This window comes from Daucus carota, chromosome 9 (assembly GCF_001625215.2).
Source record: "Daucus carota subsp. sativus chromosome 9, DH1 v3.0, whole genome shotgun sequence".
In the NCBI taxonomy this organism is placed as follows: Eukaryota; Viridiplantae; Streptophyta; class Magnoliopsida; order Apiales; family Apiaceae; genus Daucus; species Daucus carota.
In genome coordinates this window covers 13,128,990-13,153,019 of record NC_030389.2, presented here as the reverse complement: position 1 = coordinate 13,153,019, position 24,030 = coordinate 13,128,990, and the positions used below count along the sequence as shown (strand labels likewise).

The following is a 24,030-nucleotide window of genomic DNA, read 5'->3' as shown; positions in this document are numbered from 1 at the left end:
GGGTGTAGGGCCGTAGGCCCTACTCCCTCGAGCCTAAACCCTAATTAAGTGAGGCTGTAGGGCCGAAGGCCCTAAAGCCGAGACGCCGGCGGAATAAATAAATTTACAATCGTTAACATTTAGGGTTAAGGTTTGGGTTACAGAATGATTAATTCTCCCTCAATCCTAAACCCTAATTAAGCGAGGCTGAAGGGTCGAAGGCCCTAAAGCCGAGACGCCGGCGGAATAAATAAATTTACAACCGTTAAAATTAAATTTAATTAATGCGAGGCTTTAGTTGAAATTTTCATCAAAAAAAATTGGTATTTTGTTTTTAAGTAATTGAAAAAATATACAAAATTGGTCAACGAAATTCAAATTTGGTGTTTTGAGTAACTAAATCAAAAAAAAATCATTTTTCACCATAAACGCTACAGCCATTAGCGTTTCCATTTTAAACTTTACAAGCTAGACGCTTTTGCGTCTAGCGTTTTACTTATATAATATACAAACGCTTGTTTAACTAGCGTTTTTAGTTAACAATTTAAAAAAATAATACTAGGCTAGACGCCATTGCGTCTAGCGTTTTAGCTGTATGTATGTTACCAGCAGAACACAATGCACGGGCAGAACACAATTGCCAAACAAACCCTCACTATTTTTGCCCTAGTTTACCCAACATAAACCCTAATTCACCTAACATCTGCCCGATTTCATACTGCAAACCTCCATAGATACAATCATGGCTTCGGGTTCGGGTTCGGGTTCGGGTTCGGGTTCGAAAGCTGGAAATATGGTTCTTGGATGGATATACATTGACGGTAATATAATACAATCTCAATTAGAAGGTTTCGTTTATGATAAACCTGTTTCGAAGCATGTTAGGCTATATTTGTCTATGAATTACGATAATTTATGTGCTTTATTGCATTCCAAGTTGAAGATTGATAGTAGTAGGTTTGGGTTGAGGCTATTTTATAGGTGTAAAAATCCCGATGATTTGAAATTCGGGTACCAATTGAAGAAGATGATGATGTTGAGTTGATGTTTGGTGTTGTGGTGTCAAAGGGGATGCCCTTCTTTGTTGAAATATATGTGGAAGAATTGTCGATTGATGGAAATTTGATGAGGAGTAGTTCGAGTGTGGGGGAGAAGTGTAGTGGGCGTGATTCGGGTTGGTCAGAGGCACGGGATATGTGTCATTTTTGATAGACATTTTGCCACAACCTTTGCCACCAAATTCAAGAAAGTTGGATTGAAGGATAGATTGGTTGAGTTGGCATATCAGGTCAAGCCTAAGAAATTTGAACTACTATGGGGGGAGTTGTTGGCACTAGAGCCCCGAGTAGTTACATGGTTTGAGGACAAACCAGTAAGGAACTGGTCACTAGCACATGACCACGAGCATCATCGTTTTGGCATCATGACTACCAACCACGCTGAGAGTTGGAACAAAGCAATTGTCGACGCTCGGAGGCTCCCGCTTACTTTATTGGTGCGAGTACTATTCCATAAGACGGTTGAGTACTTTGATCAACGTCGTCTTGAGATTGTTTCATAAGTATCGAAAGGTCAGATTTTCACCAAATATGCATCCTATTTCTTGAACCGTGCTGTAAGACATTCTACGGGACATAGTGTGAAGATATTTGATCGGGGGACTTGGTTATTCCAAGTAGTTACAAGGAGGGATGGGTTGAAAGGAGGAAGCACACACACGGTTCGTCTTATGGAGTCTAGTTGTACGTGTGGAAAATTGCAAACTTATAGAATCCCTTGATCCCATGTAATTGCTTGTTGTTCACATGTGAAGATGAACTTCCATGCGTTTGTTGGAGATTGGTATAAGTTAGAGAACCAGTCGAAGATTTATAATGGTATCTTTAAGCCAATTCCAAACAAGGGTGATCCTCGATATCCTACAGAGCTTGCTTTCCCGAGAGTTGTGCATGACCCCGATATGGAGAAGAAGAAGGGGCGAAGAAAAGCAACGAGATACAGGAACGAGATGGATTTCCAGAGCCGGGGAAAACATGGAGAGACTTCATCGAGAGACAATTGATTCTGTAGTTGTTTTTATTGTTGTAGTACTATTGTTCAAGTACAATTTGATATGGTTGTTTGAATTTGGTGAATATTGTATGAATGATATATGATATAAATTAAATTTTATCTTGTTATGAATTAGTTTATATTGTTTGTGTAATTTACATTGAATTTGGTAGTTTAAAAGTTTTGATTTTTAAGTTGAATTTGGTGTGAATTGGTTTTTAAGGTGGCAGGGCAGAAGGTTCTGGCTACTGCCTTTGGCACAAAGAATAAATTAAAACGCTACTCTAAGTAGCGTTTTGTTTTATTCTTACAAACAAAACGCTTCTTTCATTACCGTTTTATATTTAAAAAAGATTTTAAACACAAAATGCTAATACATATAGCGTTTTACATAGGTAAAACGTAATTCAGTGTAGCAATCTATTTTTTAAAAATTATATGCAAACAGTAAAACGCTATTAGGTGTAGCGTTTTAATTATTAAACCACGATTAAACAAAACAATTTACATTTATAAAAGACGCTACTTTTAGTAGCGTTTCAATTTTTGCTAGGACTGATAGAATGAAAACGCTATACAGTGTAGCGTTTTGAAGTTTTTAAAAAAATATTTACATAAGACGCTACACGATGTAGCGTTTTTGTTACACCAGAAGCGTCTTTATTGGTTAGTGAGGGCCATTTTTCGGGTATTTTGTTATTTGAGGCATTTTCACCCAAAATCTGGTTATTTGGGGCCCAAACCCAATATCTTGTGGGTTTGAGGAATGAGTTTGATGAAAGAACAGGTATGAGTTTAGAATGAACAAAATCAGAACCAAACCACCCTAAAAAGTACTAGTCCGGATCCTCTGTCCCCTCTTTGTGTCTCCCTACGTGTCCCTTTTTTCTTATTGGTCAGTTCTTTTACTTATCACGTGATCTATAATTCTATAATTTTTATTTATTTTCTCACGGAGCTTATTATATAAACTTTTTCAAATCTATAGAAATATATCTCATTTATTTAAATATCTTTTTCATATAGTACATAATCAACTAAATTTTTTTTTACATGATATAAATATAATATTATATAGTAACTTTATTTTTGTGTTTTCTACATGAAATAATTAATTAAAATTTTGAAAATTTTAATTATTAAATTTAAAAGCAAAAATATACTTTATTTACATTATCTTTTCCATATAGTACATAATCAATTAAAAATATTTTTTACATGATATAAATATAATACTATGCAGTAATTTTACTTTTATGTTTTTCTATATTAAATAATTAATTAAAATTTTGTGAACTTTAATATTATTAAATTTGAAAGGAAAAAAAAAACTTTCTTTATGACTTAAATTATATTAAAAAATTGAGATTTTTTTATATAATATTTAATCTAATAAAATTAAATTGGTATATGAAGGAAATTCACTGGTACATTTTTTTTGATAAACCAAACTATACATCATGGAGTTAATATTTAATGCAACAAAAAAAGATGATTGAGAATTTATAAAATTGAAGTCTATATTGAGAAGAAATAAATTAAGCCTCAGTTGAATACTTGTAATTTATTTGTATTCTGCAATAACAAGAGAGAGATCAAGAAGTAAAAGAGGAGGGGACACATGGAGAGACACAAAGAGGGGACAGAGGATCCGAATCAAAAAGTACAAAGTATACGCATATTTACATATACAAAATTCATATCGTTCATGTTCTAAAGTAGCATACACGTGTATCTTAACCATTGACGGGAGAATGTATTTGTGGCTGAGAAGAGTAGCAGGAACAGGATAATGGGTGCAAAACACAAGCATATATATTTTGATTCCTTTTTCACGAGGGTATATTTTCCACAGCTTTATACAAACTTCATTTCTCCACGCTTTTATTTTTAGTCCATAACTAAATTTGCGAACCAATTGTTGCCACATGTTTGTTTAAATGCATCAGTCAGCTTTGTTTCTGTCTTCTTTCATTAAACTGTTAGAACACTACAATAATTTACACAAAAGGGCTGTTATGTATAACCCCACATTCCACTTTTGTTAGAACACTTATGTTTCAGTTTAAGTTGTTATGTTGCTGTTATTACACTAGTTGTAATATTTGTTTGCAATTTTGGAAAAGGGTTTAAGAGTTTGAAGGGTTTTGTTGGGGGATTCATGGTTTCAGTTTTAAAGAATTTGTGGGTGTCCCCTTGTTTTGCCTTGAGTTCGGAGAAAAAACCCCGATTTCGAGTTCGAGCTAGCAGTGTTAGTGGGGGGAAGTCAGCTGTAGTTAATGGAGTTGGTGTTAATGAAGAGAAGAGTAAAGTTTTGGGTGTGGAGGGGAATGGTAGGGTGGTTTTGAATGGAATGGAGGATAAGAGTGGGAATGATGTTGCTCGTAAAAAGCTGGAGCCTTTATGGGATGATGGGTATGGGAAACAGACTGTGAAGGATTATCTTGAGTTAGCAGAGGAGTTTATTAAGCCGGATGGTGGACCGCCTCGATGGTTCTGCCCACTAGAATGTGGTGAACCCATGGAAGATGCGCCTGTTCTTTTGTTTTTGCCGGGTATTTGATTACTTGAGTTTGGTTGTGAGTTGTTGAGATTCTGACTTGCTGATTGTTTTATAAGTAGTTTGTGCTGATTTTCTCATTGTCTGATGGATATATTTATTTAAGTAGTTTTTGTTAATTCGAATGTGTGTCTATGTAAATGAAAGCTTCACAACATATTTCAAATACAGGTTTCTAATGTCGTTGGCTTATAATGTTATTGATGAATGCAGGGATGGATGGCCTTGGAATGGGCCTTATTTTACACCATGAAGCTTTAGGAGAGTGAGTCAATTTTCAAATATCTATAAAGTTCTATTTAATGAAGAATGCATTTGTTGGAACTATTATTTACTCATGACTTGGTATTCAACCTCTACTTGACTTGCTTAATATTAGCAGAGGTTTACATGAGTGTTAATCTTGTTTTCTTGGTCCACTCTGCAATCCATGCACTAAAGTTATCATCATGCATATATAAGATTTTACTTATTTATATGTATGGTGCTATTTACATATATTTAGCCAGGCTTAAATTACAACTCTTTGTCATCTTTTTTATTATACAAGCTTTGAAATCCATAAGATAAAAGTCATTACTATCAATAATATCAATATATTCTACTTGATGGATCGATCAACAAAGAATTTATATCTGCAAGACTCTACTGGGTTGGAGCTTAAATATCATTACTAAGTGAATAGGTTGTATCTTGTAAATGGAAATAAGTCATTTCCTTATGCCTTAGTTAAAAATGATCAGCCAATAGTAATGACTTCCAGGGGCGGATGCAGAATTGTTTTTAGTTGGGTTTGTATTGAAATAATTTTAATATAATTTAATAAATAATACATTTAAATCACATAAAAATTTGAAAAGCATTTATAACAAATTTAAAAGCATAAATAGTAGATATCTAGTTTTATTTAAAGTCTAGACACCATTATAATTCTAAAAGAACTGGCTAGATTATAATCAACGGATTTGCTTGAATTTTAAATTTTAAAGTGAAATCTATATGTAACTTGAAAACAAAAATGAATAACTATATGTGCCGTGTTTTGTATGTTGCAGTACTAAAACACACCCACAGATTATAGACTATGCACACAGTATACTCATATCTGGTTTACTCCCCCGACCTTAAAACTACTCAGTATATGACGATTATCTAATCAGAGTCTTCCATTAAGTTATACACCTGAGATTCCCCTCCACATGTGTGTGTGTGTGTATAAGGCTTACAAGCAAGCATATACAACAATAGCTGAACTGTTCAACACCGGATGTTTATCTATAGTGCATGTGTGTAGAGAAGGCTGAGTGCCATATTGTCTGAATTTGTCATTTAACCCAAAGAGTTACGCGGTACGTGTTTATATTTTGGGTACTCATAGTAGAGTTGCTCAGTTGTCACAAATAATATTTGATCCTTGAGTTTTATGGGATTTCTCCTAGTCCAGTCCTTTTTACCCTTTAGCACATTTGTTGACCATAATGCACAACCATATAATGTAACATGTAAATGTAATCCATGTTTTATGTGGAATTAGACCTGGATATGGGCTCTGCTTTCTCTTTTTTGTAGAGTATGACAAGAACTGTAGCAAATAGAATTATAGCATAACGTCATTAAAATTCCCTGAGCCACTTTTTAGAAAAAGCAGAGAAAAGGTTGGTTTTGTGAATATTCTTGTGCCAAATGAACTTCGAATACAAATCCTTATCAAAAAAATTGGATAGGATGATGCTGTTATATCTTAATTTGAATCAGTTGTTGGTTCTTGTAATCTAAGTCAATCTGATTTGGGAGTGGATGTGATTGTTCAGCAACAGTGAATACTGAATAGGGAAATACAAAGCTAATTGGGTTAAACAAATAAAAGTGAGCCACCACACTTTTTATCTTGGTTGTAAGAAGTTGTAGGTAAAAATATGTCTTTGAGTAAAGATAAAATATTCTCTGTGAAGAAGTTTGGTTGCAATTAAGTGAGATTTTTGAAATAGTTATACAAAAGCTTCAAACTAGGAGGCATGAACATGTCGGAGGCCTCCAACTTGGTGCCTTGGTATATATAAGTACTAATACATTTATTTTATTGTAGTGTATGCATATTGCAGTTGCTATAGCACCTGTTCCTAGGCTCATTCTGGAGCCCACTTGAGATTGTTGCGGACTATTTCAACCTCGCTGTGATACCACTTGTTGGGCGAGCTAAGCGAGCCATAACTCCACAATAGTACAATATTGTCCGCTTTGGGCTTAGCCCGCACGGCTTTGTTTTTGGGCATCTCCCAAAAGGCCTCATACTATTGGAGTTGTTCTGGCTACTTATATTCTAGCTTTCTGCCCCTCCCACAACCGATGTGGGACAACTCCTAACATATAGGAGGGTAAACAAGTTATTACCAGTAAGAGTTGGGGAACTAAGAGTATAAATATTGGTTCATTTTGTAATTCTGTTAACTTCTGAATCATTATCAGAAAATGGAAATGTTTTTTCCACCACTTCTCACTCTGAATTCTCTGCACTTTCTCTCTTTGACAAACTTCTCTCTCTAAAACTTCATCTCTCTTGCTTAGCTTACTCTAAAGCTATCAATTCGTATTTGCTTCTGGCCCAAATCTAGTTGTAAATCTCTATTTTTTTTACTTGTATCGCTGTGATCTCAGTGAAACTAACAGGAAAACTCAAAATACAAAGTCCAGTTCCTAACACTTGGTACAGACTAAACTAACCTTGTGTCCGATTTGCCAGGTGGTATGTCAATATGCAAACGGCAGTGGACTCATCACCAACACCGGCCATAGTTGCGATATAACCTTAGGACTCGACCTAATCCATTCTAATTTTACCCTAATATTGAAGCTCTCATATATATATATATATATATGGTTGCACTCCACACAAAACACTTTAAAAAAAGAAGAGTAAATGACAAAATGGTGGTTATAATTTCTCAAATTTTGCAAAATGTTGGCTGGAGTTCAAAAACTACAGATCGGTGGCTGGAGTTCACTTCCGTCTTTTAATAAGATGGCTGCCGTCAAAGTCCGTTTAGAATAGTAAAGTCATCCCCCAAAAGTCCTCTCCCTCTCATCACAAACCAAACCACCCCCATCTTCTAAAATCTCTAAATCCTCTTAGAAATCAATGACAAATTCCAACAAAAACAAACCCTCAACACGTCACTACCTCTGTTACTCCAACTCGTCACTTCCGGCCATCGTACCCGTGTCGACCCGACACGACACGGGATATGGGGCGGATTCGCCATATGAAAAACCGACACTTTTTCGTCGGAAAAATATGAAGTTCGTCGAAGTATTTGAAGACGTTGTAGACTTGTAGGAGAAGAATACAAAAGGAAAGAAGAGAAAAGATAACAAAGAGTCAGATGATGAAAACGACGAAGATAAGATGAAGATGAAGGAGATGGAGACGATAAGAAAAAGGTACTCAAAGAAGACATATGGATGTGTGTACAGGGGTATAACCTGATACATGTATCTGGACATTATTCTCATTTATTAATATAGCACACATCTCCATGAGTCTAGGACTGAACATTTTTTATCAAAAAAATCTATTTGTTTGTTTTTCTTTCTAGAAATAATAAATAAAATATAAAAATTGATAAAAAAATATTAATTTAATTATATGAAATTAATTAATTTCTTTAAATTTAACGTGTCCCCGTATCCGTGTCCAAAATTCGGACAGTGTCCCCGTGTCCTAATTTTTCAAGATTACCGAGTCCGACACTCGGATATGTGTCGTATCCAACAGTCCGTACTCGAGTCTGAGTAACATAGGTCACCACCACCCCTACCAGAGCCTCAACACCCCAATTCACAAGCTTTACGAGCTACCCACTTCGCCTGAGTATCTTTTTCACGAAGAAGTCGAGGAGTGGCCGAATCGGGTTCGGATCATACCCGGGAGAGACAAACTGGTCGACCAGAGTCATGTGAAAGCTCTCGCCGGAGGTCAAGGCGCCGGTCATCCGAAACGACAATGCCGGGTCAAAACAGAATCTGGGTCGGAGCCCATCTGTGAGAAAAACTGGGAAGTCATCTGGTCGGGTCAGATCCGACTTATCCGAGAATTCAGTGTCCTGGTTAATTCGTAGTACTGAAAATTCAAGGTGATAATGAGTTTGAACCCCACATATCTGGCTCAGCTTCTTTGTCACTATAAATTAATTTATGGGAAGATACGCAGTACTATTTCAGCTCCCTGGTTACTTTTGTATATATACCACCTCATGATCTGTTTTACCCTTAAACCCGCTTTTATCTTCTTCATTTTTTTTAATTTTTTTCCGACTTAACGGTCCAAATTAACGAAAATTGACGGCAACCATCTTATTAAAAGGCGGAGGTAAAGTCCAGCCACCAATTTGTAATTTTTGAACTCCGGTCAACATTTCGTAAAATATGGGAAACTAGAGCCACCACTTTGTCATTTACTCAAAAAAGAACAACACAGAACACTATCATAACACTTTATTTTTCATAAAAATGGATTTGTCAAGATCATAATCACATAGTTAAACGCCAATTGAACTTAATATATGAAATCAAACATCCAAACTCATCTAAATTATTAATATGAAATATTATAGAATCCAGACTAGAATCCATAAAAGAATCCAGAATAGAATCATATATATATTTTTTGGACAATTAATATCACGTAGAATCATGTTATTTTTAATCCATATTTATTGTTAAACATGTTAGATACTATTATTATATTCATAATAAAAGGCTAATTAGCTTAAAATTAGAAATTTAATTCAAGTTTCAGATGAGATTCCATATGCAATTCTAAAGTGTTCTTCTTTTAAGGGTGTTCTTTTTTTAGCAATGTCCTACATATATATATATACATACATCTCATCTCTTGTTCCAGCTTTCTTTCTCACACACAAAATCTTTTTCACACACAAGATAGACATTCTGCTATGTATGTAATATGTATAAAAATGTAGAAAGGACATTTTATTAGTTTATTAGTTATCACGTTTTATGAAAGACACGTTTTTTGAGTTTTATTATGAATGAAGTTGTTATGTGTCTGACATATACAAATTCTCTATATACATATACAAGTAAAATTGTATGTATATCTATTTCTGTGTACCGTATCCAGTACCCTTTTGTAGTCGGTGAATCTCCGTATCTAGTGCCTTGCGCTCACTCCTTTGGCTCCTTTATTAGTCGGGCTGATTTGCAACTACACTTTAGTGTGTGTGTGTAGATAATATATAAATGTGTGTATATATATATATTTATATTTCTATTCTTTAATCCCTTGAAGATGCAATTTTATCCCTGAACAGTCACTGCTGCAACTGCAATTTGACTAGATCATTAATTCCGTTGAATAAATACGATGAACCGCTTCGTACGTGTTGATGTTTGGTGCACTGGTCTGGTTCACAAACGACTAATAGTGAAACTGAACTTCGTACCGTCTTTGATGAATAACTATGATCAGTCTGTTCCCGATTGAAAATGCTTCGTTTGTTGATTATATAAATAAATAAATTGTCAATATTGAAATCCACTGGTACTTGATATTGAATCTGTAGACAATTGTCATTTCCTGAGGCATTCTGAACTTTATTCTTCACTGACTCTTGGACATATTAATGAACTTCTTCCAGTTACATGTGATTGCTTCAGTTTAAAGAATGTCAGATTCTGTATCTACCAGTTCTTCTTTCTGTGAATTCCTATATCATACTTAGTTATTATTTTCTGTCTTTATTATAGTGTTGAGTTATCAGTATTACATATTACGTTACATTATGCTTTACAGAGCAGTCAAATTATTTATTTCCTACGTGCTTATTATGCTCGCTCTGGCCCGGTCACCAATTAAGTTCTCAATACCTAGCTAATTAAAATAATACGAAAAATCAACTTTTTATTTTAAATAGGCCCATTAATAGGATTATGATATGCCAATAGCTCAGATGCTTCTCCATTTAAAAAGGCAAGCAACCTTATGCTTTAAGGGAACCAGGGAAGTTGATGCACATGAGCTTCTCATTTTCCGCTGCCATCCTTTATATTGTAGCTCCTCAAAATAAAGTATAGTTGGGAGGAGTTCCCTGATTAGCATTTTTTTGCTTCATTAAAGAAACTACATCAAAAGTTTCATGAGCATTAATGTATATTATGACTAGCAGTCTCCAAAGTTTTCTTGTTGTAATATGAAGTAGTGGGTACTATTTGTTCTTGATAATAGATGCTTATGTTAGTAATTATCAAAATTTTAATAAATATACATTTTAGTAAATTACTGCAAATAGTGTTCGATGATAAAAATTGTTTATCCTCTATTCCTAATGCAAGATTTTTTGTACACAGAGCTTTTGAAGTTAGATGCTTGCATATTCCTGTTCACGATCGGACACCATTTGAAGGTCTTAAAATTTTCTTGCTTTAGATGCATACTCTTTGTTCTTTTTAGTTAATGAAGTTCATATCTTCTACTGAATTGCATTGCCACACTTAATTACATTGTTATCTTCGTTAGTTTGTTTTGTGTTATTAGTATGCTAGATGTTGAACTGCATTTGCAGTGGTTATATGATTATTCATTGTCTTCTATTGAGATTACAAGCTCATTTTTCCTTGATCTACAATCCACTGTTTCAAATTTTGCAATGAACATGAAAACAGTTAGTTTTGTGTCATATCAGTGGTTGATTATTCATGTCTACATGTCATATTAGTTTGGCTAAGCTAATTAATCTTAATAGTAGGTTGTAATTGCTTTAACTATTAACCAGTGTTGTGAAAAGCGCAAATCGGTTCTAAGCGGCAGGAGGACCTTTTAGCGCTTAAGCGGTAAAGCGGACGCTTAAGCGGAATTTTAAGCGGGTCAATAAGCGGATTAATTAAATATTTAATTATAATATTAATATATTTAAAAATAATATTATGTTGTGTTAAGAATATGCATTTTTAATATTTTTGATAAAATATATTTTTTTTAATTTTATAATATAATTATAGTTATATTATTAAAAAATTAATATTTCAAAATTATTATTTTTTTAAAAATTAGCACGTCAACATCATTTTAACCGCTTAATTACCACTTAATCCGCTTAATCCGCTTAATTGTCGGCTTAATTTTTAAAAACGCTTAATCTCTCGCTTAGTACAAAAACGGAGTGCTTTAAGGCCGATTCCGCTTAGGCGGCCGCTTAATCGGCCGCTTAATGCGCTTTTTACAACACTGCTATTAACTAGAGACTGGCTACATGAGAGATCCTTTTCTGGTGAAGTCCTTGATGCAGCTCAAGAATAAAAACCAAGGATTCATGTGCTAGAATAATAAATAGATAAGTTTGGGTGGGTTAGCCGCAGATAACCACTAGCCCTAGGGTGCCTCAACCGCAGAACTACTATACTAGAATTTTTAAACAACATAAGAGAGAAATTTGTGTGGATTGCTAAGTTTGAATAATCAAAGTCTCAAAATACTACCAGATTACATCTTGTTATATAATAGTAGAACCCTAATGCTTAACCAAACATCTTCCTGTGGCACCGGTGTTAAGTACTCTATGGTTCTGGTCTTTAGCAGGTCTAAGTAAAATCCCAGTGATGAGGAAATTTGTAATTAGTCAATAACAGAAATATAACTTTTTGTTATTATACTACCATAACCTAGACTATATTTAATGGGAGATGGTCCCTAGCAATTAAATTTTGGCAACATACTCGCTGGTTATTTTCGCGGAAATGAAAAAACCCTAGAGTGGGTGTCTAAAGCGCGGATAGGCTTCTGGGCCAACTGCATGCCCACAAGGAATATAGGGTTAATATCTTTCCACTATAAAAACCGCGGGATAGTTTGCTGCAACAATCTATTGGCAGGGACCCGGACCCATATTTAATAATCTATTAAATAATATAACTAACACCTAATAAATTACAATCAAATTATTCTTTAAAATAATAACATAACTTTATTCTTTTCTCCTAATGGAAAAACTTGTATACGAGTTTAAAAACTTAGGGTTCAGCACACAAAAAGGCAAGTGGTGGTAGAATTTGAGGAAATCAGTTTTCAACCTGTAAGGATTGTGTCATTGGAAGCAACATGGAAAGAAAAAGATATATGGATACTGTAGCATTTTACTACTCCCTCCGTCCCCTTTTACATGTCCATTTTGCTTTTCGAGAAGTCAATTTGACCAATTTTTGACTAACCATTACAAATTATCTACTCATTATTTCTAAAATCTGAAAGTTGCATATTAAAATAGACTAAATATACTTTCTAATGGTATAATTTTTATTATTTTTCTCAATTATCTGATACATGTAAAGTTCAGTCAAAATATAGTCAACTTGACTGGTCAAATGTCAAAATGGACATGTAAAAGAGGACGGAGGGAGTACATGTCTAGTCAGTCTCTTTTGGATCAACTCTGAGACAACTCCTCTGCCTGTTCTTCTATTCCATCGTTAACAGAGTTTATTTTACAGGCTTATGAGTACAGTATATCATTGGTGTGATTGTTAGCATTCCCTCCATGTTTTGTATGTACCTTTTCTCCATTTATGTGACCATTAAGTTGTCGAGTATTGCAAGCAAACTCTGAAGTACGTTATTAGGGTTAGCTATGGTTACCATTAAATTTTTATCATGAAAAAAACAAAATATATGCAGTAACTTGGTGAACACTTCAAGTTGATAGAAAATGAGCATTACCCAATGATACAATGGGTAACACAGTTTCTTTGTAAAACCCTAGATATCCCAACTGAATAAACTCAAGATCTTATACCAATTTGATGTAGCACAAGAATGGCATAAAAGAATCAAAGTAATAAAATATTAGAAAGACAAGTTTGGGCGGCAAAAAGGTTTTGATAACAATTGATGTATGACAATTTTAAGAAAGGGTACAAACTGGTTGGAAAGGAAGGATATGAACATATGTTTAATAATAATAAGGGAAATTATGAATGGTACCATTGTGTAATTGGCTTCTCTAAATGGTACCATTTCGTGTTTTTGACTTACAAGTGGTACCACTCAGTTTATGATCCGTTAACGATACTACCATTCCGTCCATCAAAACGTTAAAAACGTTAGTTTATCGTATTTATTTCGTATTTTCCTTTAAAAAACACAAAAAATACAACTGATATCTGTATTTTTTCTTTGTGTTCTCGAGTTCTTGAAGATTAAACAACTTTTTGATCATGTTGCCGGTGTCCGTTTTAAGCGTATGAGTAACCAAATCGAAGTTTGAGACGATCTCTATCTATTTTGATCATCAATTTTACGATACAACATCCTTTGAAAACCAAAATGGCTACAAATAATCATTAAACAAAGCATACCCGACGTGATTGAATTTGCAATCATTTTTTGCACACTGTCCATTTAGATATTCTCGGCAAACTTCCCCTAAAGTTGCTCCTACTCCAGGCAAAATTGCCCCACCTCAAGCACCAGATACAATACCAGGGATCATTCCAAGCAATCCAGGAAATGCACCTGAGACAGAACCTGAATAATTTGGCATGTTGGGCATTGTCTGGTTAACTAGATTTGGGAAATTGGATTGGGGAGCCAAACCCAACAGTCCTCCAGTTGTATTTCCTGAAAAAAGAGTCGAAACCTAGACCTCATAACTCCTAGAACAAAAACTAATGATTACAAATGGAGAAATTAGGATTGTACAAACACAGGCCATAAACCCTTTGTCCCATTTTAGAAATCCCAACTCCGATTTTCAAAGGACGTTGTATCGTGAAATTGATGATCAAAATAGATAGAGCTCATCTCAAGCTTCGATTTGGTTACTCATACTCTTAAAACGGACACCGGCAACACGATCAAAAAATTGTTTAATCTTCAAGAACTCAAGAACACAAAAAAAAATGGATATCAGTTGTATTTATGTGTTTTTTAAAGGAAAATACGAAATAAATACGATAAACTAACGTTTTTAACGTTTTGATGGACGGAATGGTAGTATCGTTAACGGATCATAAACTGAGTGGTACCACCTGTAAGTCAAAAACACGAAATGGTACCATTTAGAGAAGCCAATTACACAATGGTACCATTCATAATTTCCCTAATAATAATTACAACTGTTTAAATAGACATGTTAAAACTTGGAGATGAGTAAGAGTGTTATAGAAAGAAACTAATTCTATTTACAAACGGAAGCTAGGAGTAATACATATTTAAAGATTAATTACAAAATTTATTCAATATTGTCGACAATGTTATTTAGATATTGTCTACAATATGATGCAAGTTTCTTCAAGTACTCGCTCCATGTCATTGCTCTTGTGGGCTTTAGTTTTAGACAAGTTTGTACTCTGGCTTACTTATTGTACTCTGTATTTACATAGTGTATAACCTTTGAATATTCTCTGGCTGTGTAACAATTAGAAGAGACTAAGGGGTGCTTGCCATGATTTTATTGCGGCAGTATCATTCCAGATTCTTCAATTTTTGGCGGTTTTCGTTTTGTTTTCTTTCAATTTAATGTGGACTCGTAACTACTAGATGTCTAGAAGTCTAAATCTTAGTGTGATAAAGCATGCTTTGGAGTCTTTACACCTAAGAGTATAGGGTTTCTATGATCATTTATATATCAAGTAGAGTGATTAACGAAGAAAAGAGGCTAGTATACATAAATACCCGTTGTTTTCTTATGCTTGACTAATATCAGAAAAGAAAGTTTTGAGTTCGACCACCAAACTTTCTGTGGCTGTGCTCATTAACATCTTTCTCTCTTTAAATCTCCCGTATCTTCTTTCACATAATTTCCAGAGACAACACTGATTATATCTTTCATTTGCTGGATAATATAAACTTCTTCTGTATCTGCTGCAAGTCTTAAGTAAGTTATTTATCAAAAAAGTATGATGGAACTTGTGTTTGATTATGCAAACTCTATTGGTATACTTGTGAAACACAGATTTTGTGCATACATTTTTTATTTATACACTATTTTTGCACAATTTGCTACAGTTGTACTTCATGTTTAATATTTTAAGAAATGAAATATGATGTGTATCTTTTTGTATGAAGATCTGGTGAAATTTGTTGAATATTCTTTGAGGAGTGAATATGCTGCTTCTCCGAATAAACCAATTTACCTGGTTGGAGATTCTTTTGGTGGCAGTTTAGCACTAGCAGTTGCTTCTCGGAATCCAACCATTGACTTGGTGTTAATATTAGCAAATCCAGGTTAGCTTTAGATACATGAATTCCCCAATAATCTCTTTTATCATGATACTTCTATATTTCTCGACTTCTGTTTAGTATATAAATGATGGTTTTACATTTGTATGATATTTGAATTGCTATCCGTATTATTTAATGCTAACTTCTATTTTATATTATCGGTTTCAGCCACTTCATTTGGCAGGTCACAGTTGCAACCTATATTTCCGCTGTTGGAGGCTCTTCCTGAAGAACTTCAAGTTGCGATTCCTTATCTTCTAAGCGGCGTTATGGGTAATTTGTGGGTTGACAACGAGCAAAAACTCCCCTGTGTTTTGGCTGTAGGAGCAAATAAGCCCTGTATTCTGATATGGTTCAAATAAGCGCCTAATCTTTATAATATAGGTTGAAAAAGCCCCTATGGTGGTTAGATTCTATTAACTACGGTAAATATATATTTCAAAAATTGGAAAAAACTTATATTTTAATTCAATTTTATTTAAATTATTATAAAATTTGAGTACGTTATATTACAAAATTGGATTTGGGGGTAAAAACAATCCTGTAATTTGGGTGAAGTTGCTAATAAGCCCTTTTAAAGATTAGGGATTTATCTTGACAAAAACAAAAATCTTGTTAGGGATTTATTCGAAACATATTAAAATCTGACCATAAGGGTTTTTTGAGCCTACATTTTTAAAGATTAGGGATATATTTGAACCATATTAAAATACAGGGGTTTATTCACTCGTACAGTCAAAGCACCTAGGTTTTTTCTCTCTTTAACCCTTGATAAAATAGTTGAAAATTGAAATTTTGTATATTGAATGAGAAAATTTATGTGTTTGTATCATGCTAGAGGATTGAGTTATTAGTAAACTATAAGTGATATAAACTTCGGAAATTATATACACCAAAAGCTTCTCTGTCCTTTCCGTTTGGGATGTTGAAAGTAATTAAGTAATGAGCATGGACTAATTTTCTTCGCTTGCAATTAAGTGTTGACCTGTAGTCCGTCTCATTTTTCACATCATTTGTGATTAATTTAACAAGAGATTGGAAGTAACTAGTCTTGAAATATCTGGTCATATTCTCCCACTTATAGTTAATAAAATTAAATAATCATAAACAGCTAGTCAGGCTTGTTCTGTTATCAAATTCTACGCATCTTAAAACTTTTTATAATAATAACTGATAGATTAAATCCTAATTTTGCATATTATGCACAGATCCATTACTGGTGAGTACTTTTTATGAATTAAGTAAACATATAGTTCTTGCATAGTTTAGAAGGACTTATTCCGTGGATCGCTTTCAGTTTGCTGGCATGTATGAAATAAACTTACAAATATATATACTACTATGATTTGTGATTCAGTCACCGGAACTACAGTCCGCAATAACTATTATTATATCATGGCAGGTGACCCTATGAAGATGGCAATGGTCAACATCGATACTTCGCTTCCTCGTACAGTTGTTACTGGGAAAATGTCTGCCAACCTTACTGCTCTGCTACCACTTCTGTCGGTAAGAAATATTGATCGGCAACTATTATAATGTTGGGTGCTCCAGCCACGATTTTTGAAGTTACGATATTAAATTAAGTTGATAGTGTGAGGGCAACAAATTGACTAGGTCCATGTTTCTTTTAGTGTGACACATATTCAAGTCATACAAAATTTATGAAAGAAAAAAAAAAAGTCACACACAACAAATGCTGTGTAATATGTATCCAGTGTACTGTACAAGAATGTGAAGGTTATCTGAGTATGAAGTCAAATTCTTAAATGAAGAACTAGTTTACTCACTTCTTTCATGTTTTACTGAACAGTCATTGTCTGATATCATACCAAAAGATACTCTTCTTTGGAAGTTAAAGCTTCTTAAATCGGCTGCTGCCTACGCCAATTCTCGCCTCCATGCCGTAACAGCTGAAGTATTAATACTTGCAAGGTCTCATTCTTTGCAACTTAAGATAATATACTTCTTAATACTATGTGTTGACAGTTTCTCTTTGTTAATCATTTTCGTTTTAAAAGGTGATAATAAATGGTGTGTATAGTTTATGATTATATGTTTTTGTTGAAAAATTGTCATATGTGTACATCCAGGTGCCTTATTTGGTTGTAAAGCGCAGCATATCTGTGCTCCCAAAGACTGTTCGCCGTGCTACTGAAATAGATGCATTTCATACTTTTCCTATACTCTATTGATATAAGCAGAATGCTGTTTAAGTCCACCTTAGGGTCTATGTTTGGCAAGTCCTTATGCAGAACATACTCTAAAAGTACAAGGATAAGTAGATTCTTGATTGTTTCCACTTTTGATATGCAAATGTCAGCCATATTGCCTGTAGGTATATTATATATTATTGTTTGTTAAACAACACACAAGTCCCATATGCAGTTACAAGTTTTAGCAAACAAACTAATTGCAGCCGAAGGTGTAACATAAGTAAATTTTGTATGATGGCTAATACTACATGCTTCTCAACAATTTTGAGTATATCTTTACTCATGTACCTCAAGATGGAGTATATACATTAATCATGCTCTGTTGAAATATAGATGAATGTAGCTTATACTGTCCAAATTTGGAACTCGATGTGTAGGTAGTATATTTGTTAACCAGAAGTGGAGAATGGTTGAGTGAGAATGTAATATTTTCGATGAAGTGATAATCACAAGTTATTGATCCCTGGTCAAGATCTACGAAGAATGAACTTTATCCTTTTTTAAGTCAAGTAATAAGCAATAAAGAAATTTAATGACCTGGGTGGTAGTATGATGGCCACGAACAAGAAGGGAACAATGTAGGTAGTAAAAACAGTAAGATGCACCTGGAAATAACAGAAGAGCAAGGATAGACTTGTCTAAGTTTCACAATCACTTTAATCTACAACAAATACATATATAACTGGCAGGAAAAAGTGTGGGTTTGTCATCCTAATAACCAATAACAAAGATAAAACAAAGACAGTTTAGATGGTAGTATAAGTGCACAATTGATTTGACTGTGTCGGAACCTCACTGTGGCATTAGAGTCATCATCAAAGTTAGGACAAGAGCCATATTAGATTCTGAATAAAGTCTGATGTCCTCATATCATATGTACTAGTGAGGCTCCTGGATCAGGGACCCAGGGAAGGGATGTGGTTAGTCATATACTTGTTTTAGGTGGTTGAAGTAGTGAACAAGATATTCAGTATAAGAAACAGATGACTATCCGCAAGAGTTAGCCTAGCAGTCACCCCCCAACATTCAATTCTATTGGCTATTAAGAAAACTCAATCTAATTTGACATTGCAATTCCACTAGATTCGTAGCTAACTAGCTATTGTGGAATGTTGAATGTGAGATATGAGTTAAAGTGTCTCGTTGCTTCAAAAAAAGCGACAAAAAAAGATGAGAACAGAAACAGAGTTGCTGAACATAAAAATCAAAGTGATATATATTCGAGGACATAAATTGAACCAATTTGTCAAATACCCATAGCCTAATGCTAATATTACAATCCTTTTAATTTTCTGAACCTTAGTCATGAACATTTTTTGTTGCAGGCAGAGTGTAAGAATCGTATGTTTATCTTCTAGTATTGTACTATTGTATATTAAAAGATTATAGATTTTTTTTTTAATTTATTGTCTATGTCAGCAGAAGGGTACATGTCTGTCTTTTTCAGATAACTCTCCCTGTTAATTTAGAGATTTTGGAGAGCTTGCGGTTATGTATACTGTTTTAAACATATAGTTTTGTTATTGTGTTATATCTGATACGTATTTCCTCTCAGATTACTATTGCATGTCAAAATTACATAATTGATATATATGGAAAGCAAATATGAAAAATACATCAACCGTTTTTCTTTTATCATGGTATCATGGTTATAAACCGTGCTTATCATAGAGAAATAGGGGAAGCGAAATATCTAATCTTCTGCTGCTGATAAATTGTCACTGAGAACTAATTATGCAGTAATACTTTAGTGGCAAGGATAACATGCTTCCTAGTAAAGATGAAGCGCAAAGGCTTTCAACTTCCTTACGGAACTGCAAAATTTGTTACTTTAAAGACAATGGACATACTATTTTATTGGTATGCAATCAGTATGTTCTCTTTTACATGTTCTCCCTCTTGTTACTAGCGGACCTTTATGAATCTCTTATGCCCTCAACATAAACTTTGCTTCTGATTTTTGTTTACATACTTTGAGTAACTGATATACATGGTCCGGTCCCACATATGTCCATTATTCTTGTGCAGGAAGATGATGTTAATTTGATGACTATTATCAAAGGTAACTGCAAATATCGGCGTTCACGGAAACATGATTTTATTAAGGATTTTATACCTCCGAGTATGTCAGAATACAAGAAGGCTGTTGAAAAATATGGGTAATACTTCAGAATCTGTATAATGCTTGTATTTTTAATTTAGCTTCAACTTCATCTATCAAAGCATATGATTTGTTTTGCTATATAATATTAAGTTCTATTGAACAAGAGTATATAGCTAAGAGGTGAGGATACATGTGCATAGTGAGGGGACCATGTATTCCACAACTATGCTAATATGGGATTCAGATTCGGGGGGATACAACATATATAATAACATCATAAATGTGAATTTAATGTTATGTACAATAATCCATCAAGAAAACTAAATTCTTTACGTGAATTGAATCAAATGCATAACTTAATCACTATAAACTTTTGTTCTGCCTTGTTAAATAAGTTAACAACCAATTTTGAGAATGATTTTAATTTGAATGTTGGATTGTGTGAGTATCCAAGTACTCTGGCTGGGGGTGCGTTGAGTAACTAAGCCCCACTGCTTCTTAGGTATCTGATATATCTATCTCCAACCTGACCAGTTGATATTTACCTTGATGTTGATTGTGATGGTACACCACTAGAATCTCAGTTTTTAAGGTTATAATGCTGCTTAGTTTCTCTGTGGTATCTAATAGATTTATATTAAATTTTGGATATGATGAATGCAGATCATATCGTTATTATGTTAGTCCAGTAATGCTGTCAACTATGCCAGATGGAAAAATTGTGAGAGGACTTGCTGGGGTTCCAAATGAAGGCCCCGTATTATTAGTTGGTTATCACATGCTGTTGGGAACAGAGCTTGTTCCTCTTGCTTTGGAATTCTTGAGGGAAAAAAAGGTTTTAATCCGGGGTCTAACACACCCAACACTGTTTAGTCAACAGGCCGCAAGCAGTTCTAATGAATTTTCCTTCTTCGATCTGCTGAAAGTATTTGGTGCATTGCCCGTCACACCTAGTAATTTATTCAAATTGTTTTCGACAAAATCGCACGGTCTTCTTTATCCTGGCGGTGCGCGCGAGGCCCTCCATCGCAAGGTTTGCCAAAATTTGTGGGTTCTAAAATATTGTTTTTCAAAAAAGTTTTCTGCAAGTATAATTGCATTAATTATCTTGGCATATATTTATAGATGCTTCTTAACATATACCATACATTAAGATGTCATTGTCTCAACCTTACTATAGCCTGTGCAAAGTGCCGGACTGGAATAAACTAATATTAACTTGCTCATCTTATCTTTCATGAGATACTTTTTAAAATTTTGAAGAAGACATGGTTAATCTGGTGGAGACTAGGTGACACTGCTTCCATTATGAATTTCTTATGGAAAGTTTGGAGTTAAATAGTCTCTGTTGCATATGTAATTATACACACATTAATAATATTTGAATTTTATTTTGCACAACATAAAATTTTTTACAGATTTTTAGTAATAAATGTGAGCAACTTTAAATCTGACACAAATTATTATATTTGTGGTGTGAAGCTTTTTTTTTTATTTAAATTTACCAAGGAGCACATTAGTTGCCTTGTTATGAAGTTCTGAGACCATCTGCAAAGTTGTTATACAACTCAAATGAACTGTTCCCTATTTGGTTTTTAAAACAAAGAAAGTACTTCCAGTGCTCTTGTTCTCTCTTGTGAGAATTTTATAACGAGTCAAATATAATTATCAACACCTGTACATCAAATAATTGATGATATCACAGTGCTGTTTCACTTAAAGAGGGTATTGGCTAGGTGCATAATAATTTATTTATTTTGTAAGCTTACTAATATATGTTCTGTGGAAGTATCAGAATAACAGACTTAGCATATCATCGAAATAATGCACCCTGAGATCAAGTCTTATCTTACAATAATCAGAGTTAAACCAAAATCATGTATTAACTACATATGCCAACATTTACTAATTTACGTTCTGCCTTGTTTTCTTATCAATGTTGTTTTGGCCATTTTGTTTCACAGGGTGAGGAATATAAATTGTTTTGGCCTGATCAACCAGAATTTGTAAGAATGGCAGCTAGATTTGGGACAACCATTGTTCCATTTGGAGTAGTCGGAGAAGATGACATAGCAGAAGTAAGCACATGTCTCTGTCATTATTAATTGGCCATTCCCCAGTTGACTCTGATAGTTTACCATATGCAATGGATAATTATCATTTTTAGCAAAGATTATAGCCAGTATGCTATACATAGATATTGTATATGTGCGTGTAATGTGTCTGGAGTTCTTAACGTATTTTCTCTCTTTATCTTCCATATCGTATCTATAATAGTGAGTGCTACTGACGCTAGTTGATAGCTTTTATAATTAGCAAGACTGTAAGGGTCCCGGGAGCACTGTGTGAACTGGTGAATAATGTAGTCATTCAATTCAGGGAAGATAATATATTTCTCAAATTCTTAATGTTACCAGTGGAGGCTTGTGTCTTCTAACTTCTTATTGTTTGTACTAGGTATAACGCTTTTGTCTTGCAATTTGCAGATAGTTCTTGATTATAATGACTATATGAGAATTCCTGTCGTCAATGACCTCATAAAAAAATCTAACGAAGAGGGTATAAGGCTGAGGTTAGTGGCGAATTACATTGTATTTCTTACATATCCTATTTTCTTTATAATAACTGGTGATCTATCCTGCTAAATTGTAAATACTATCCTATCTGAAACTGTGGCTCATCCTTATTCTTGTAGGACTGAGATGAGTGGAGAGATTGCAAATCAAGATCTGTACTTTCCTGGCATTCTACCAAAGATTCCTGGACGCTTTTACTTTTTGTTTGGTAAGCCAATACAAACAAAAGGGAAGGAAAATGTGCTTAAAAACCGAGATTCAGCAAATGAGTTGTACTTGCAGATAAAGTCTGAAGTAGAACAGAACATAGCTTATTTGATTAAAAAAAGAAAGGAGGATCCTTATAGGGGCATTCTTGACAGGACTGTATACAGGGCGTTAGATGCGTCTATAGATGAAGCACCATCATTTGAACTTTAATTCTTGTATAGATGAAACAGTATCATTTAACAATTAATGGATTGATAGTTGTATAGAGGAGGGACCATCAGTTAAACTTGGATACATTTTAATATGTGGGTGCGTCGGAGTGTTGGCGCTTATTGCCATAATTTTTTTTAAAAAAGGTCTCAATTATCATTGTTGGAGGAGATCGTATCGATCTATCACTTTGCAATCGAAAACACAAGATCATTTATTCTGTATCACTTCCTAACGTACATATATTATGTTTTGAGACCCTAAATAGTAAATACTATTTCATGTAGTGTTTTACTTCTAAATGTTAGACCGTGTTTTGTTTTGTAGTGATTTTCAGACTCAAATGCAACACAATCTGGTGTTTTTTTCTAAAAATTAAAATGTTGGATTATTTGACGTTGATAAATGAATTTTTTTTACGATAAATAACTTTTGTTCATCAAATCAAGACGGCTATATATTATAAGTGACGGGTATTCATATTAGGCGGCTTGATAGATCATCTATAATTCATATTCAATTTTATATAATTTTATCATATTAAAATTGTAACTATAGATTGATCTATACATATATCAATAATTTAATAAAGGAAACTAAATTGTAACTATCAGTGTAGAGTGTAGAGATTGATCTATACATATATCAATAATTTAATAAAAGAAACTAGATTTCATATATCTTTCGTTCTATTTATACTTATGTATTCTCAAAATTTATAATTTAATCGGATTTAGATTGCAACCATCACTTTAGAGATGGATGGATCTATAGACGAACACTTAGTTTAATAGGAGAGACAAATTCTATAATTTTTGTATTCAAAATGGTACTACTTCCAGCATTTTTCCTTAAAATTTATCTAGAAAAACAAATGAAGGCTCTGGCAA

At 33.9% G+C, this 24,030-nt stretch overlaps 1 protein-coding gene across 1 annotated transcript; it reads left to right on the top strand.

Annotated features, from left to right (window-relative positions):
- Positions 1–4,018: 4,018 nt before the first annotated feature.
- Positions 4,019–23,364, top strand: LOC108202614 (phytyl ester synthase 1, chloroplastic). Its single transcript, XM_017371091.2, has 13 exons — positions 4,019–4,586; positions 4,805–4,856; positions 10,958–11,013; positions 15,669–15,827; positions 15,993–16,097; positions 17,227–17,333; positions 17,638–17,759; positions 19,792–19,900; positions 20,069–20,199; positions 20,808–21,177; positions 22,109–22,222; positions 22,631–22,716; positions 22,840–23,364. The coding sequence occupies exons 1-13, from the start codon at positions 4,193–4,195 to the stop codon at positions 23,138–23,140; spliced, it is 2,106 nt and encodes a 701-aa protein (XP_017226580.1). The 5' UTR covers positions 4,019–4,192; the 3' UTR covers positions 23,141–23,364.
- The last annotated feature ends 666 nt before the right edge of the window (positions 23,365–24,030 follow it).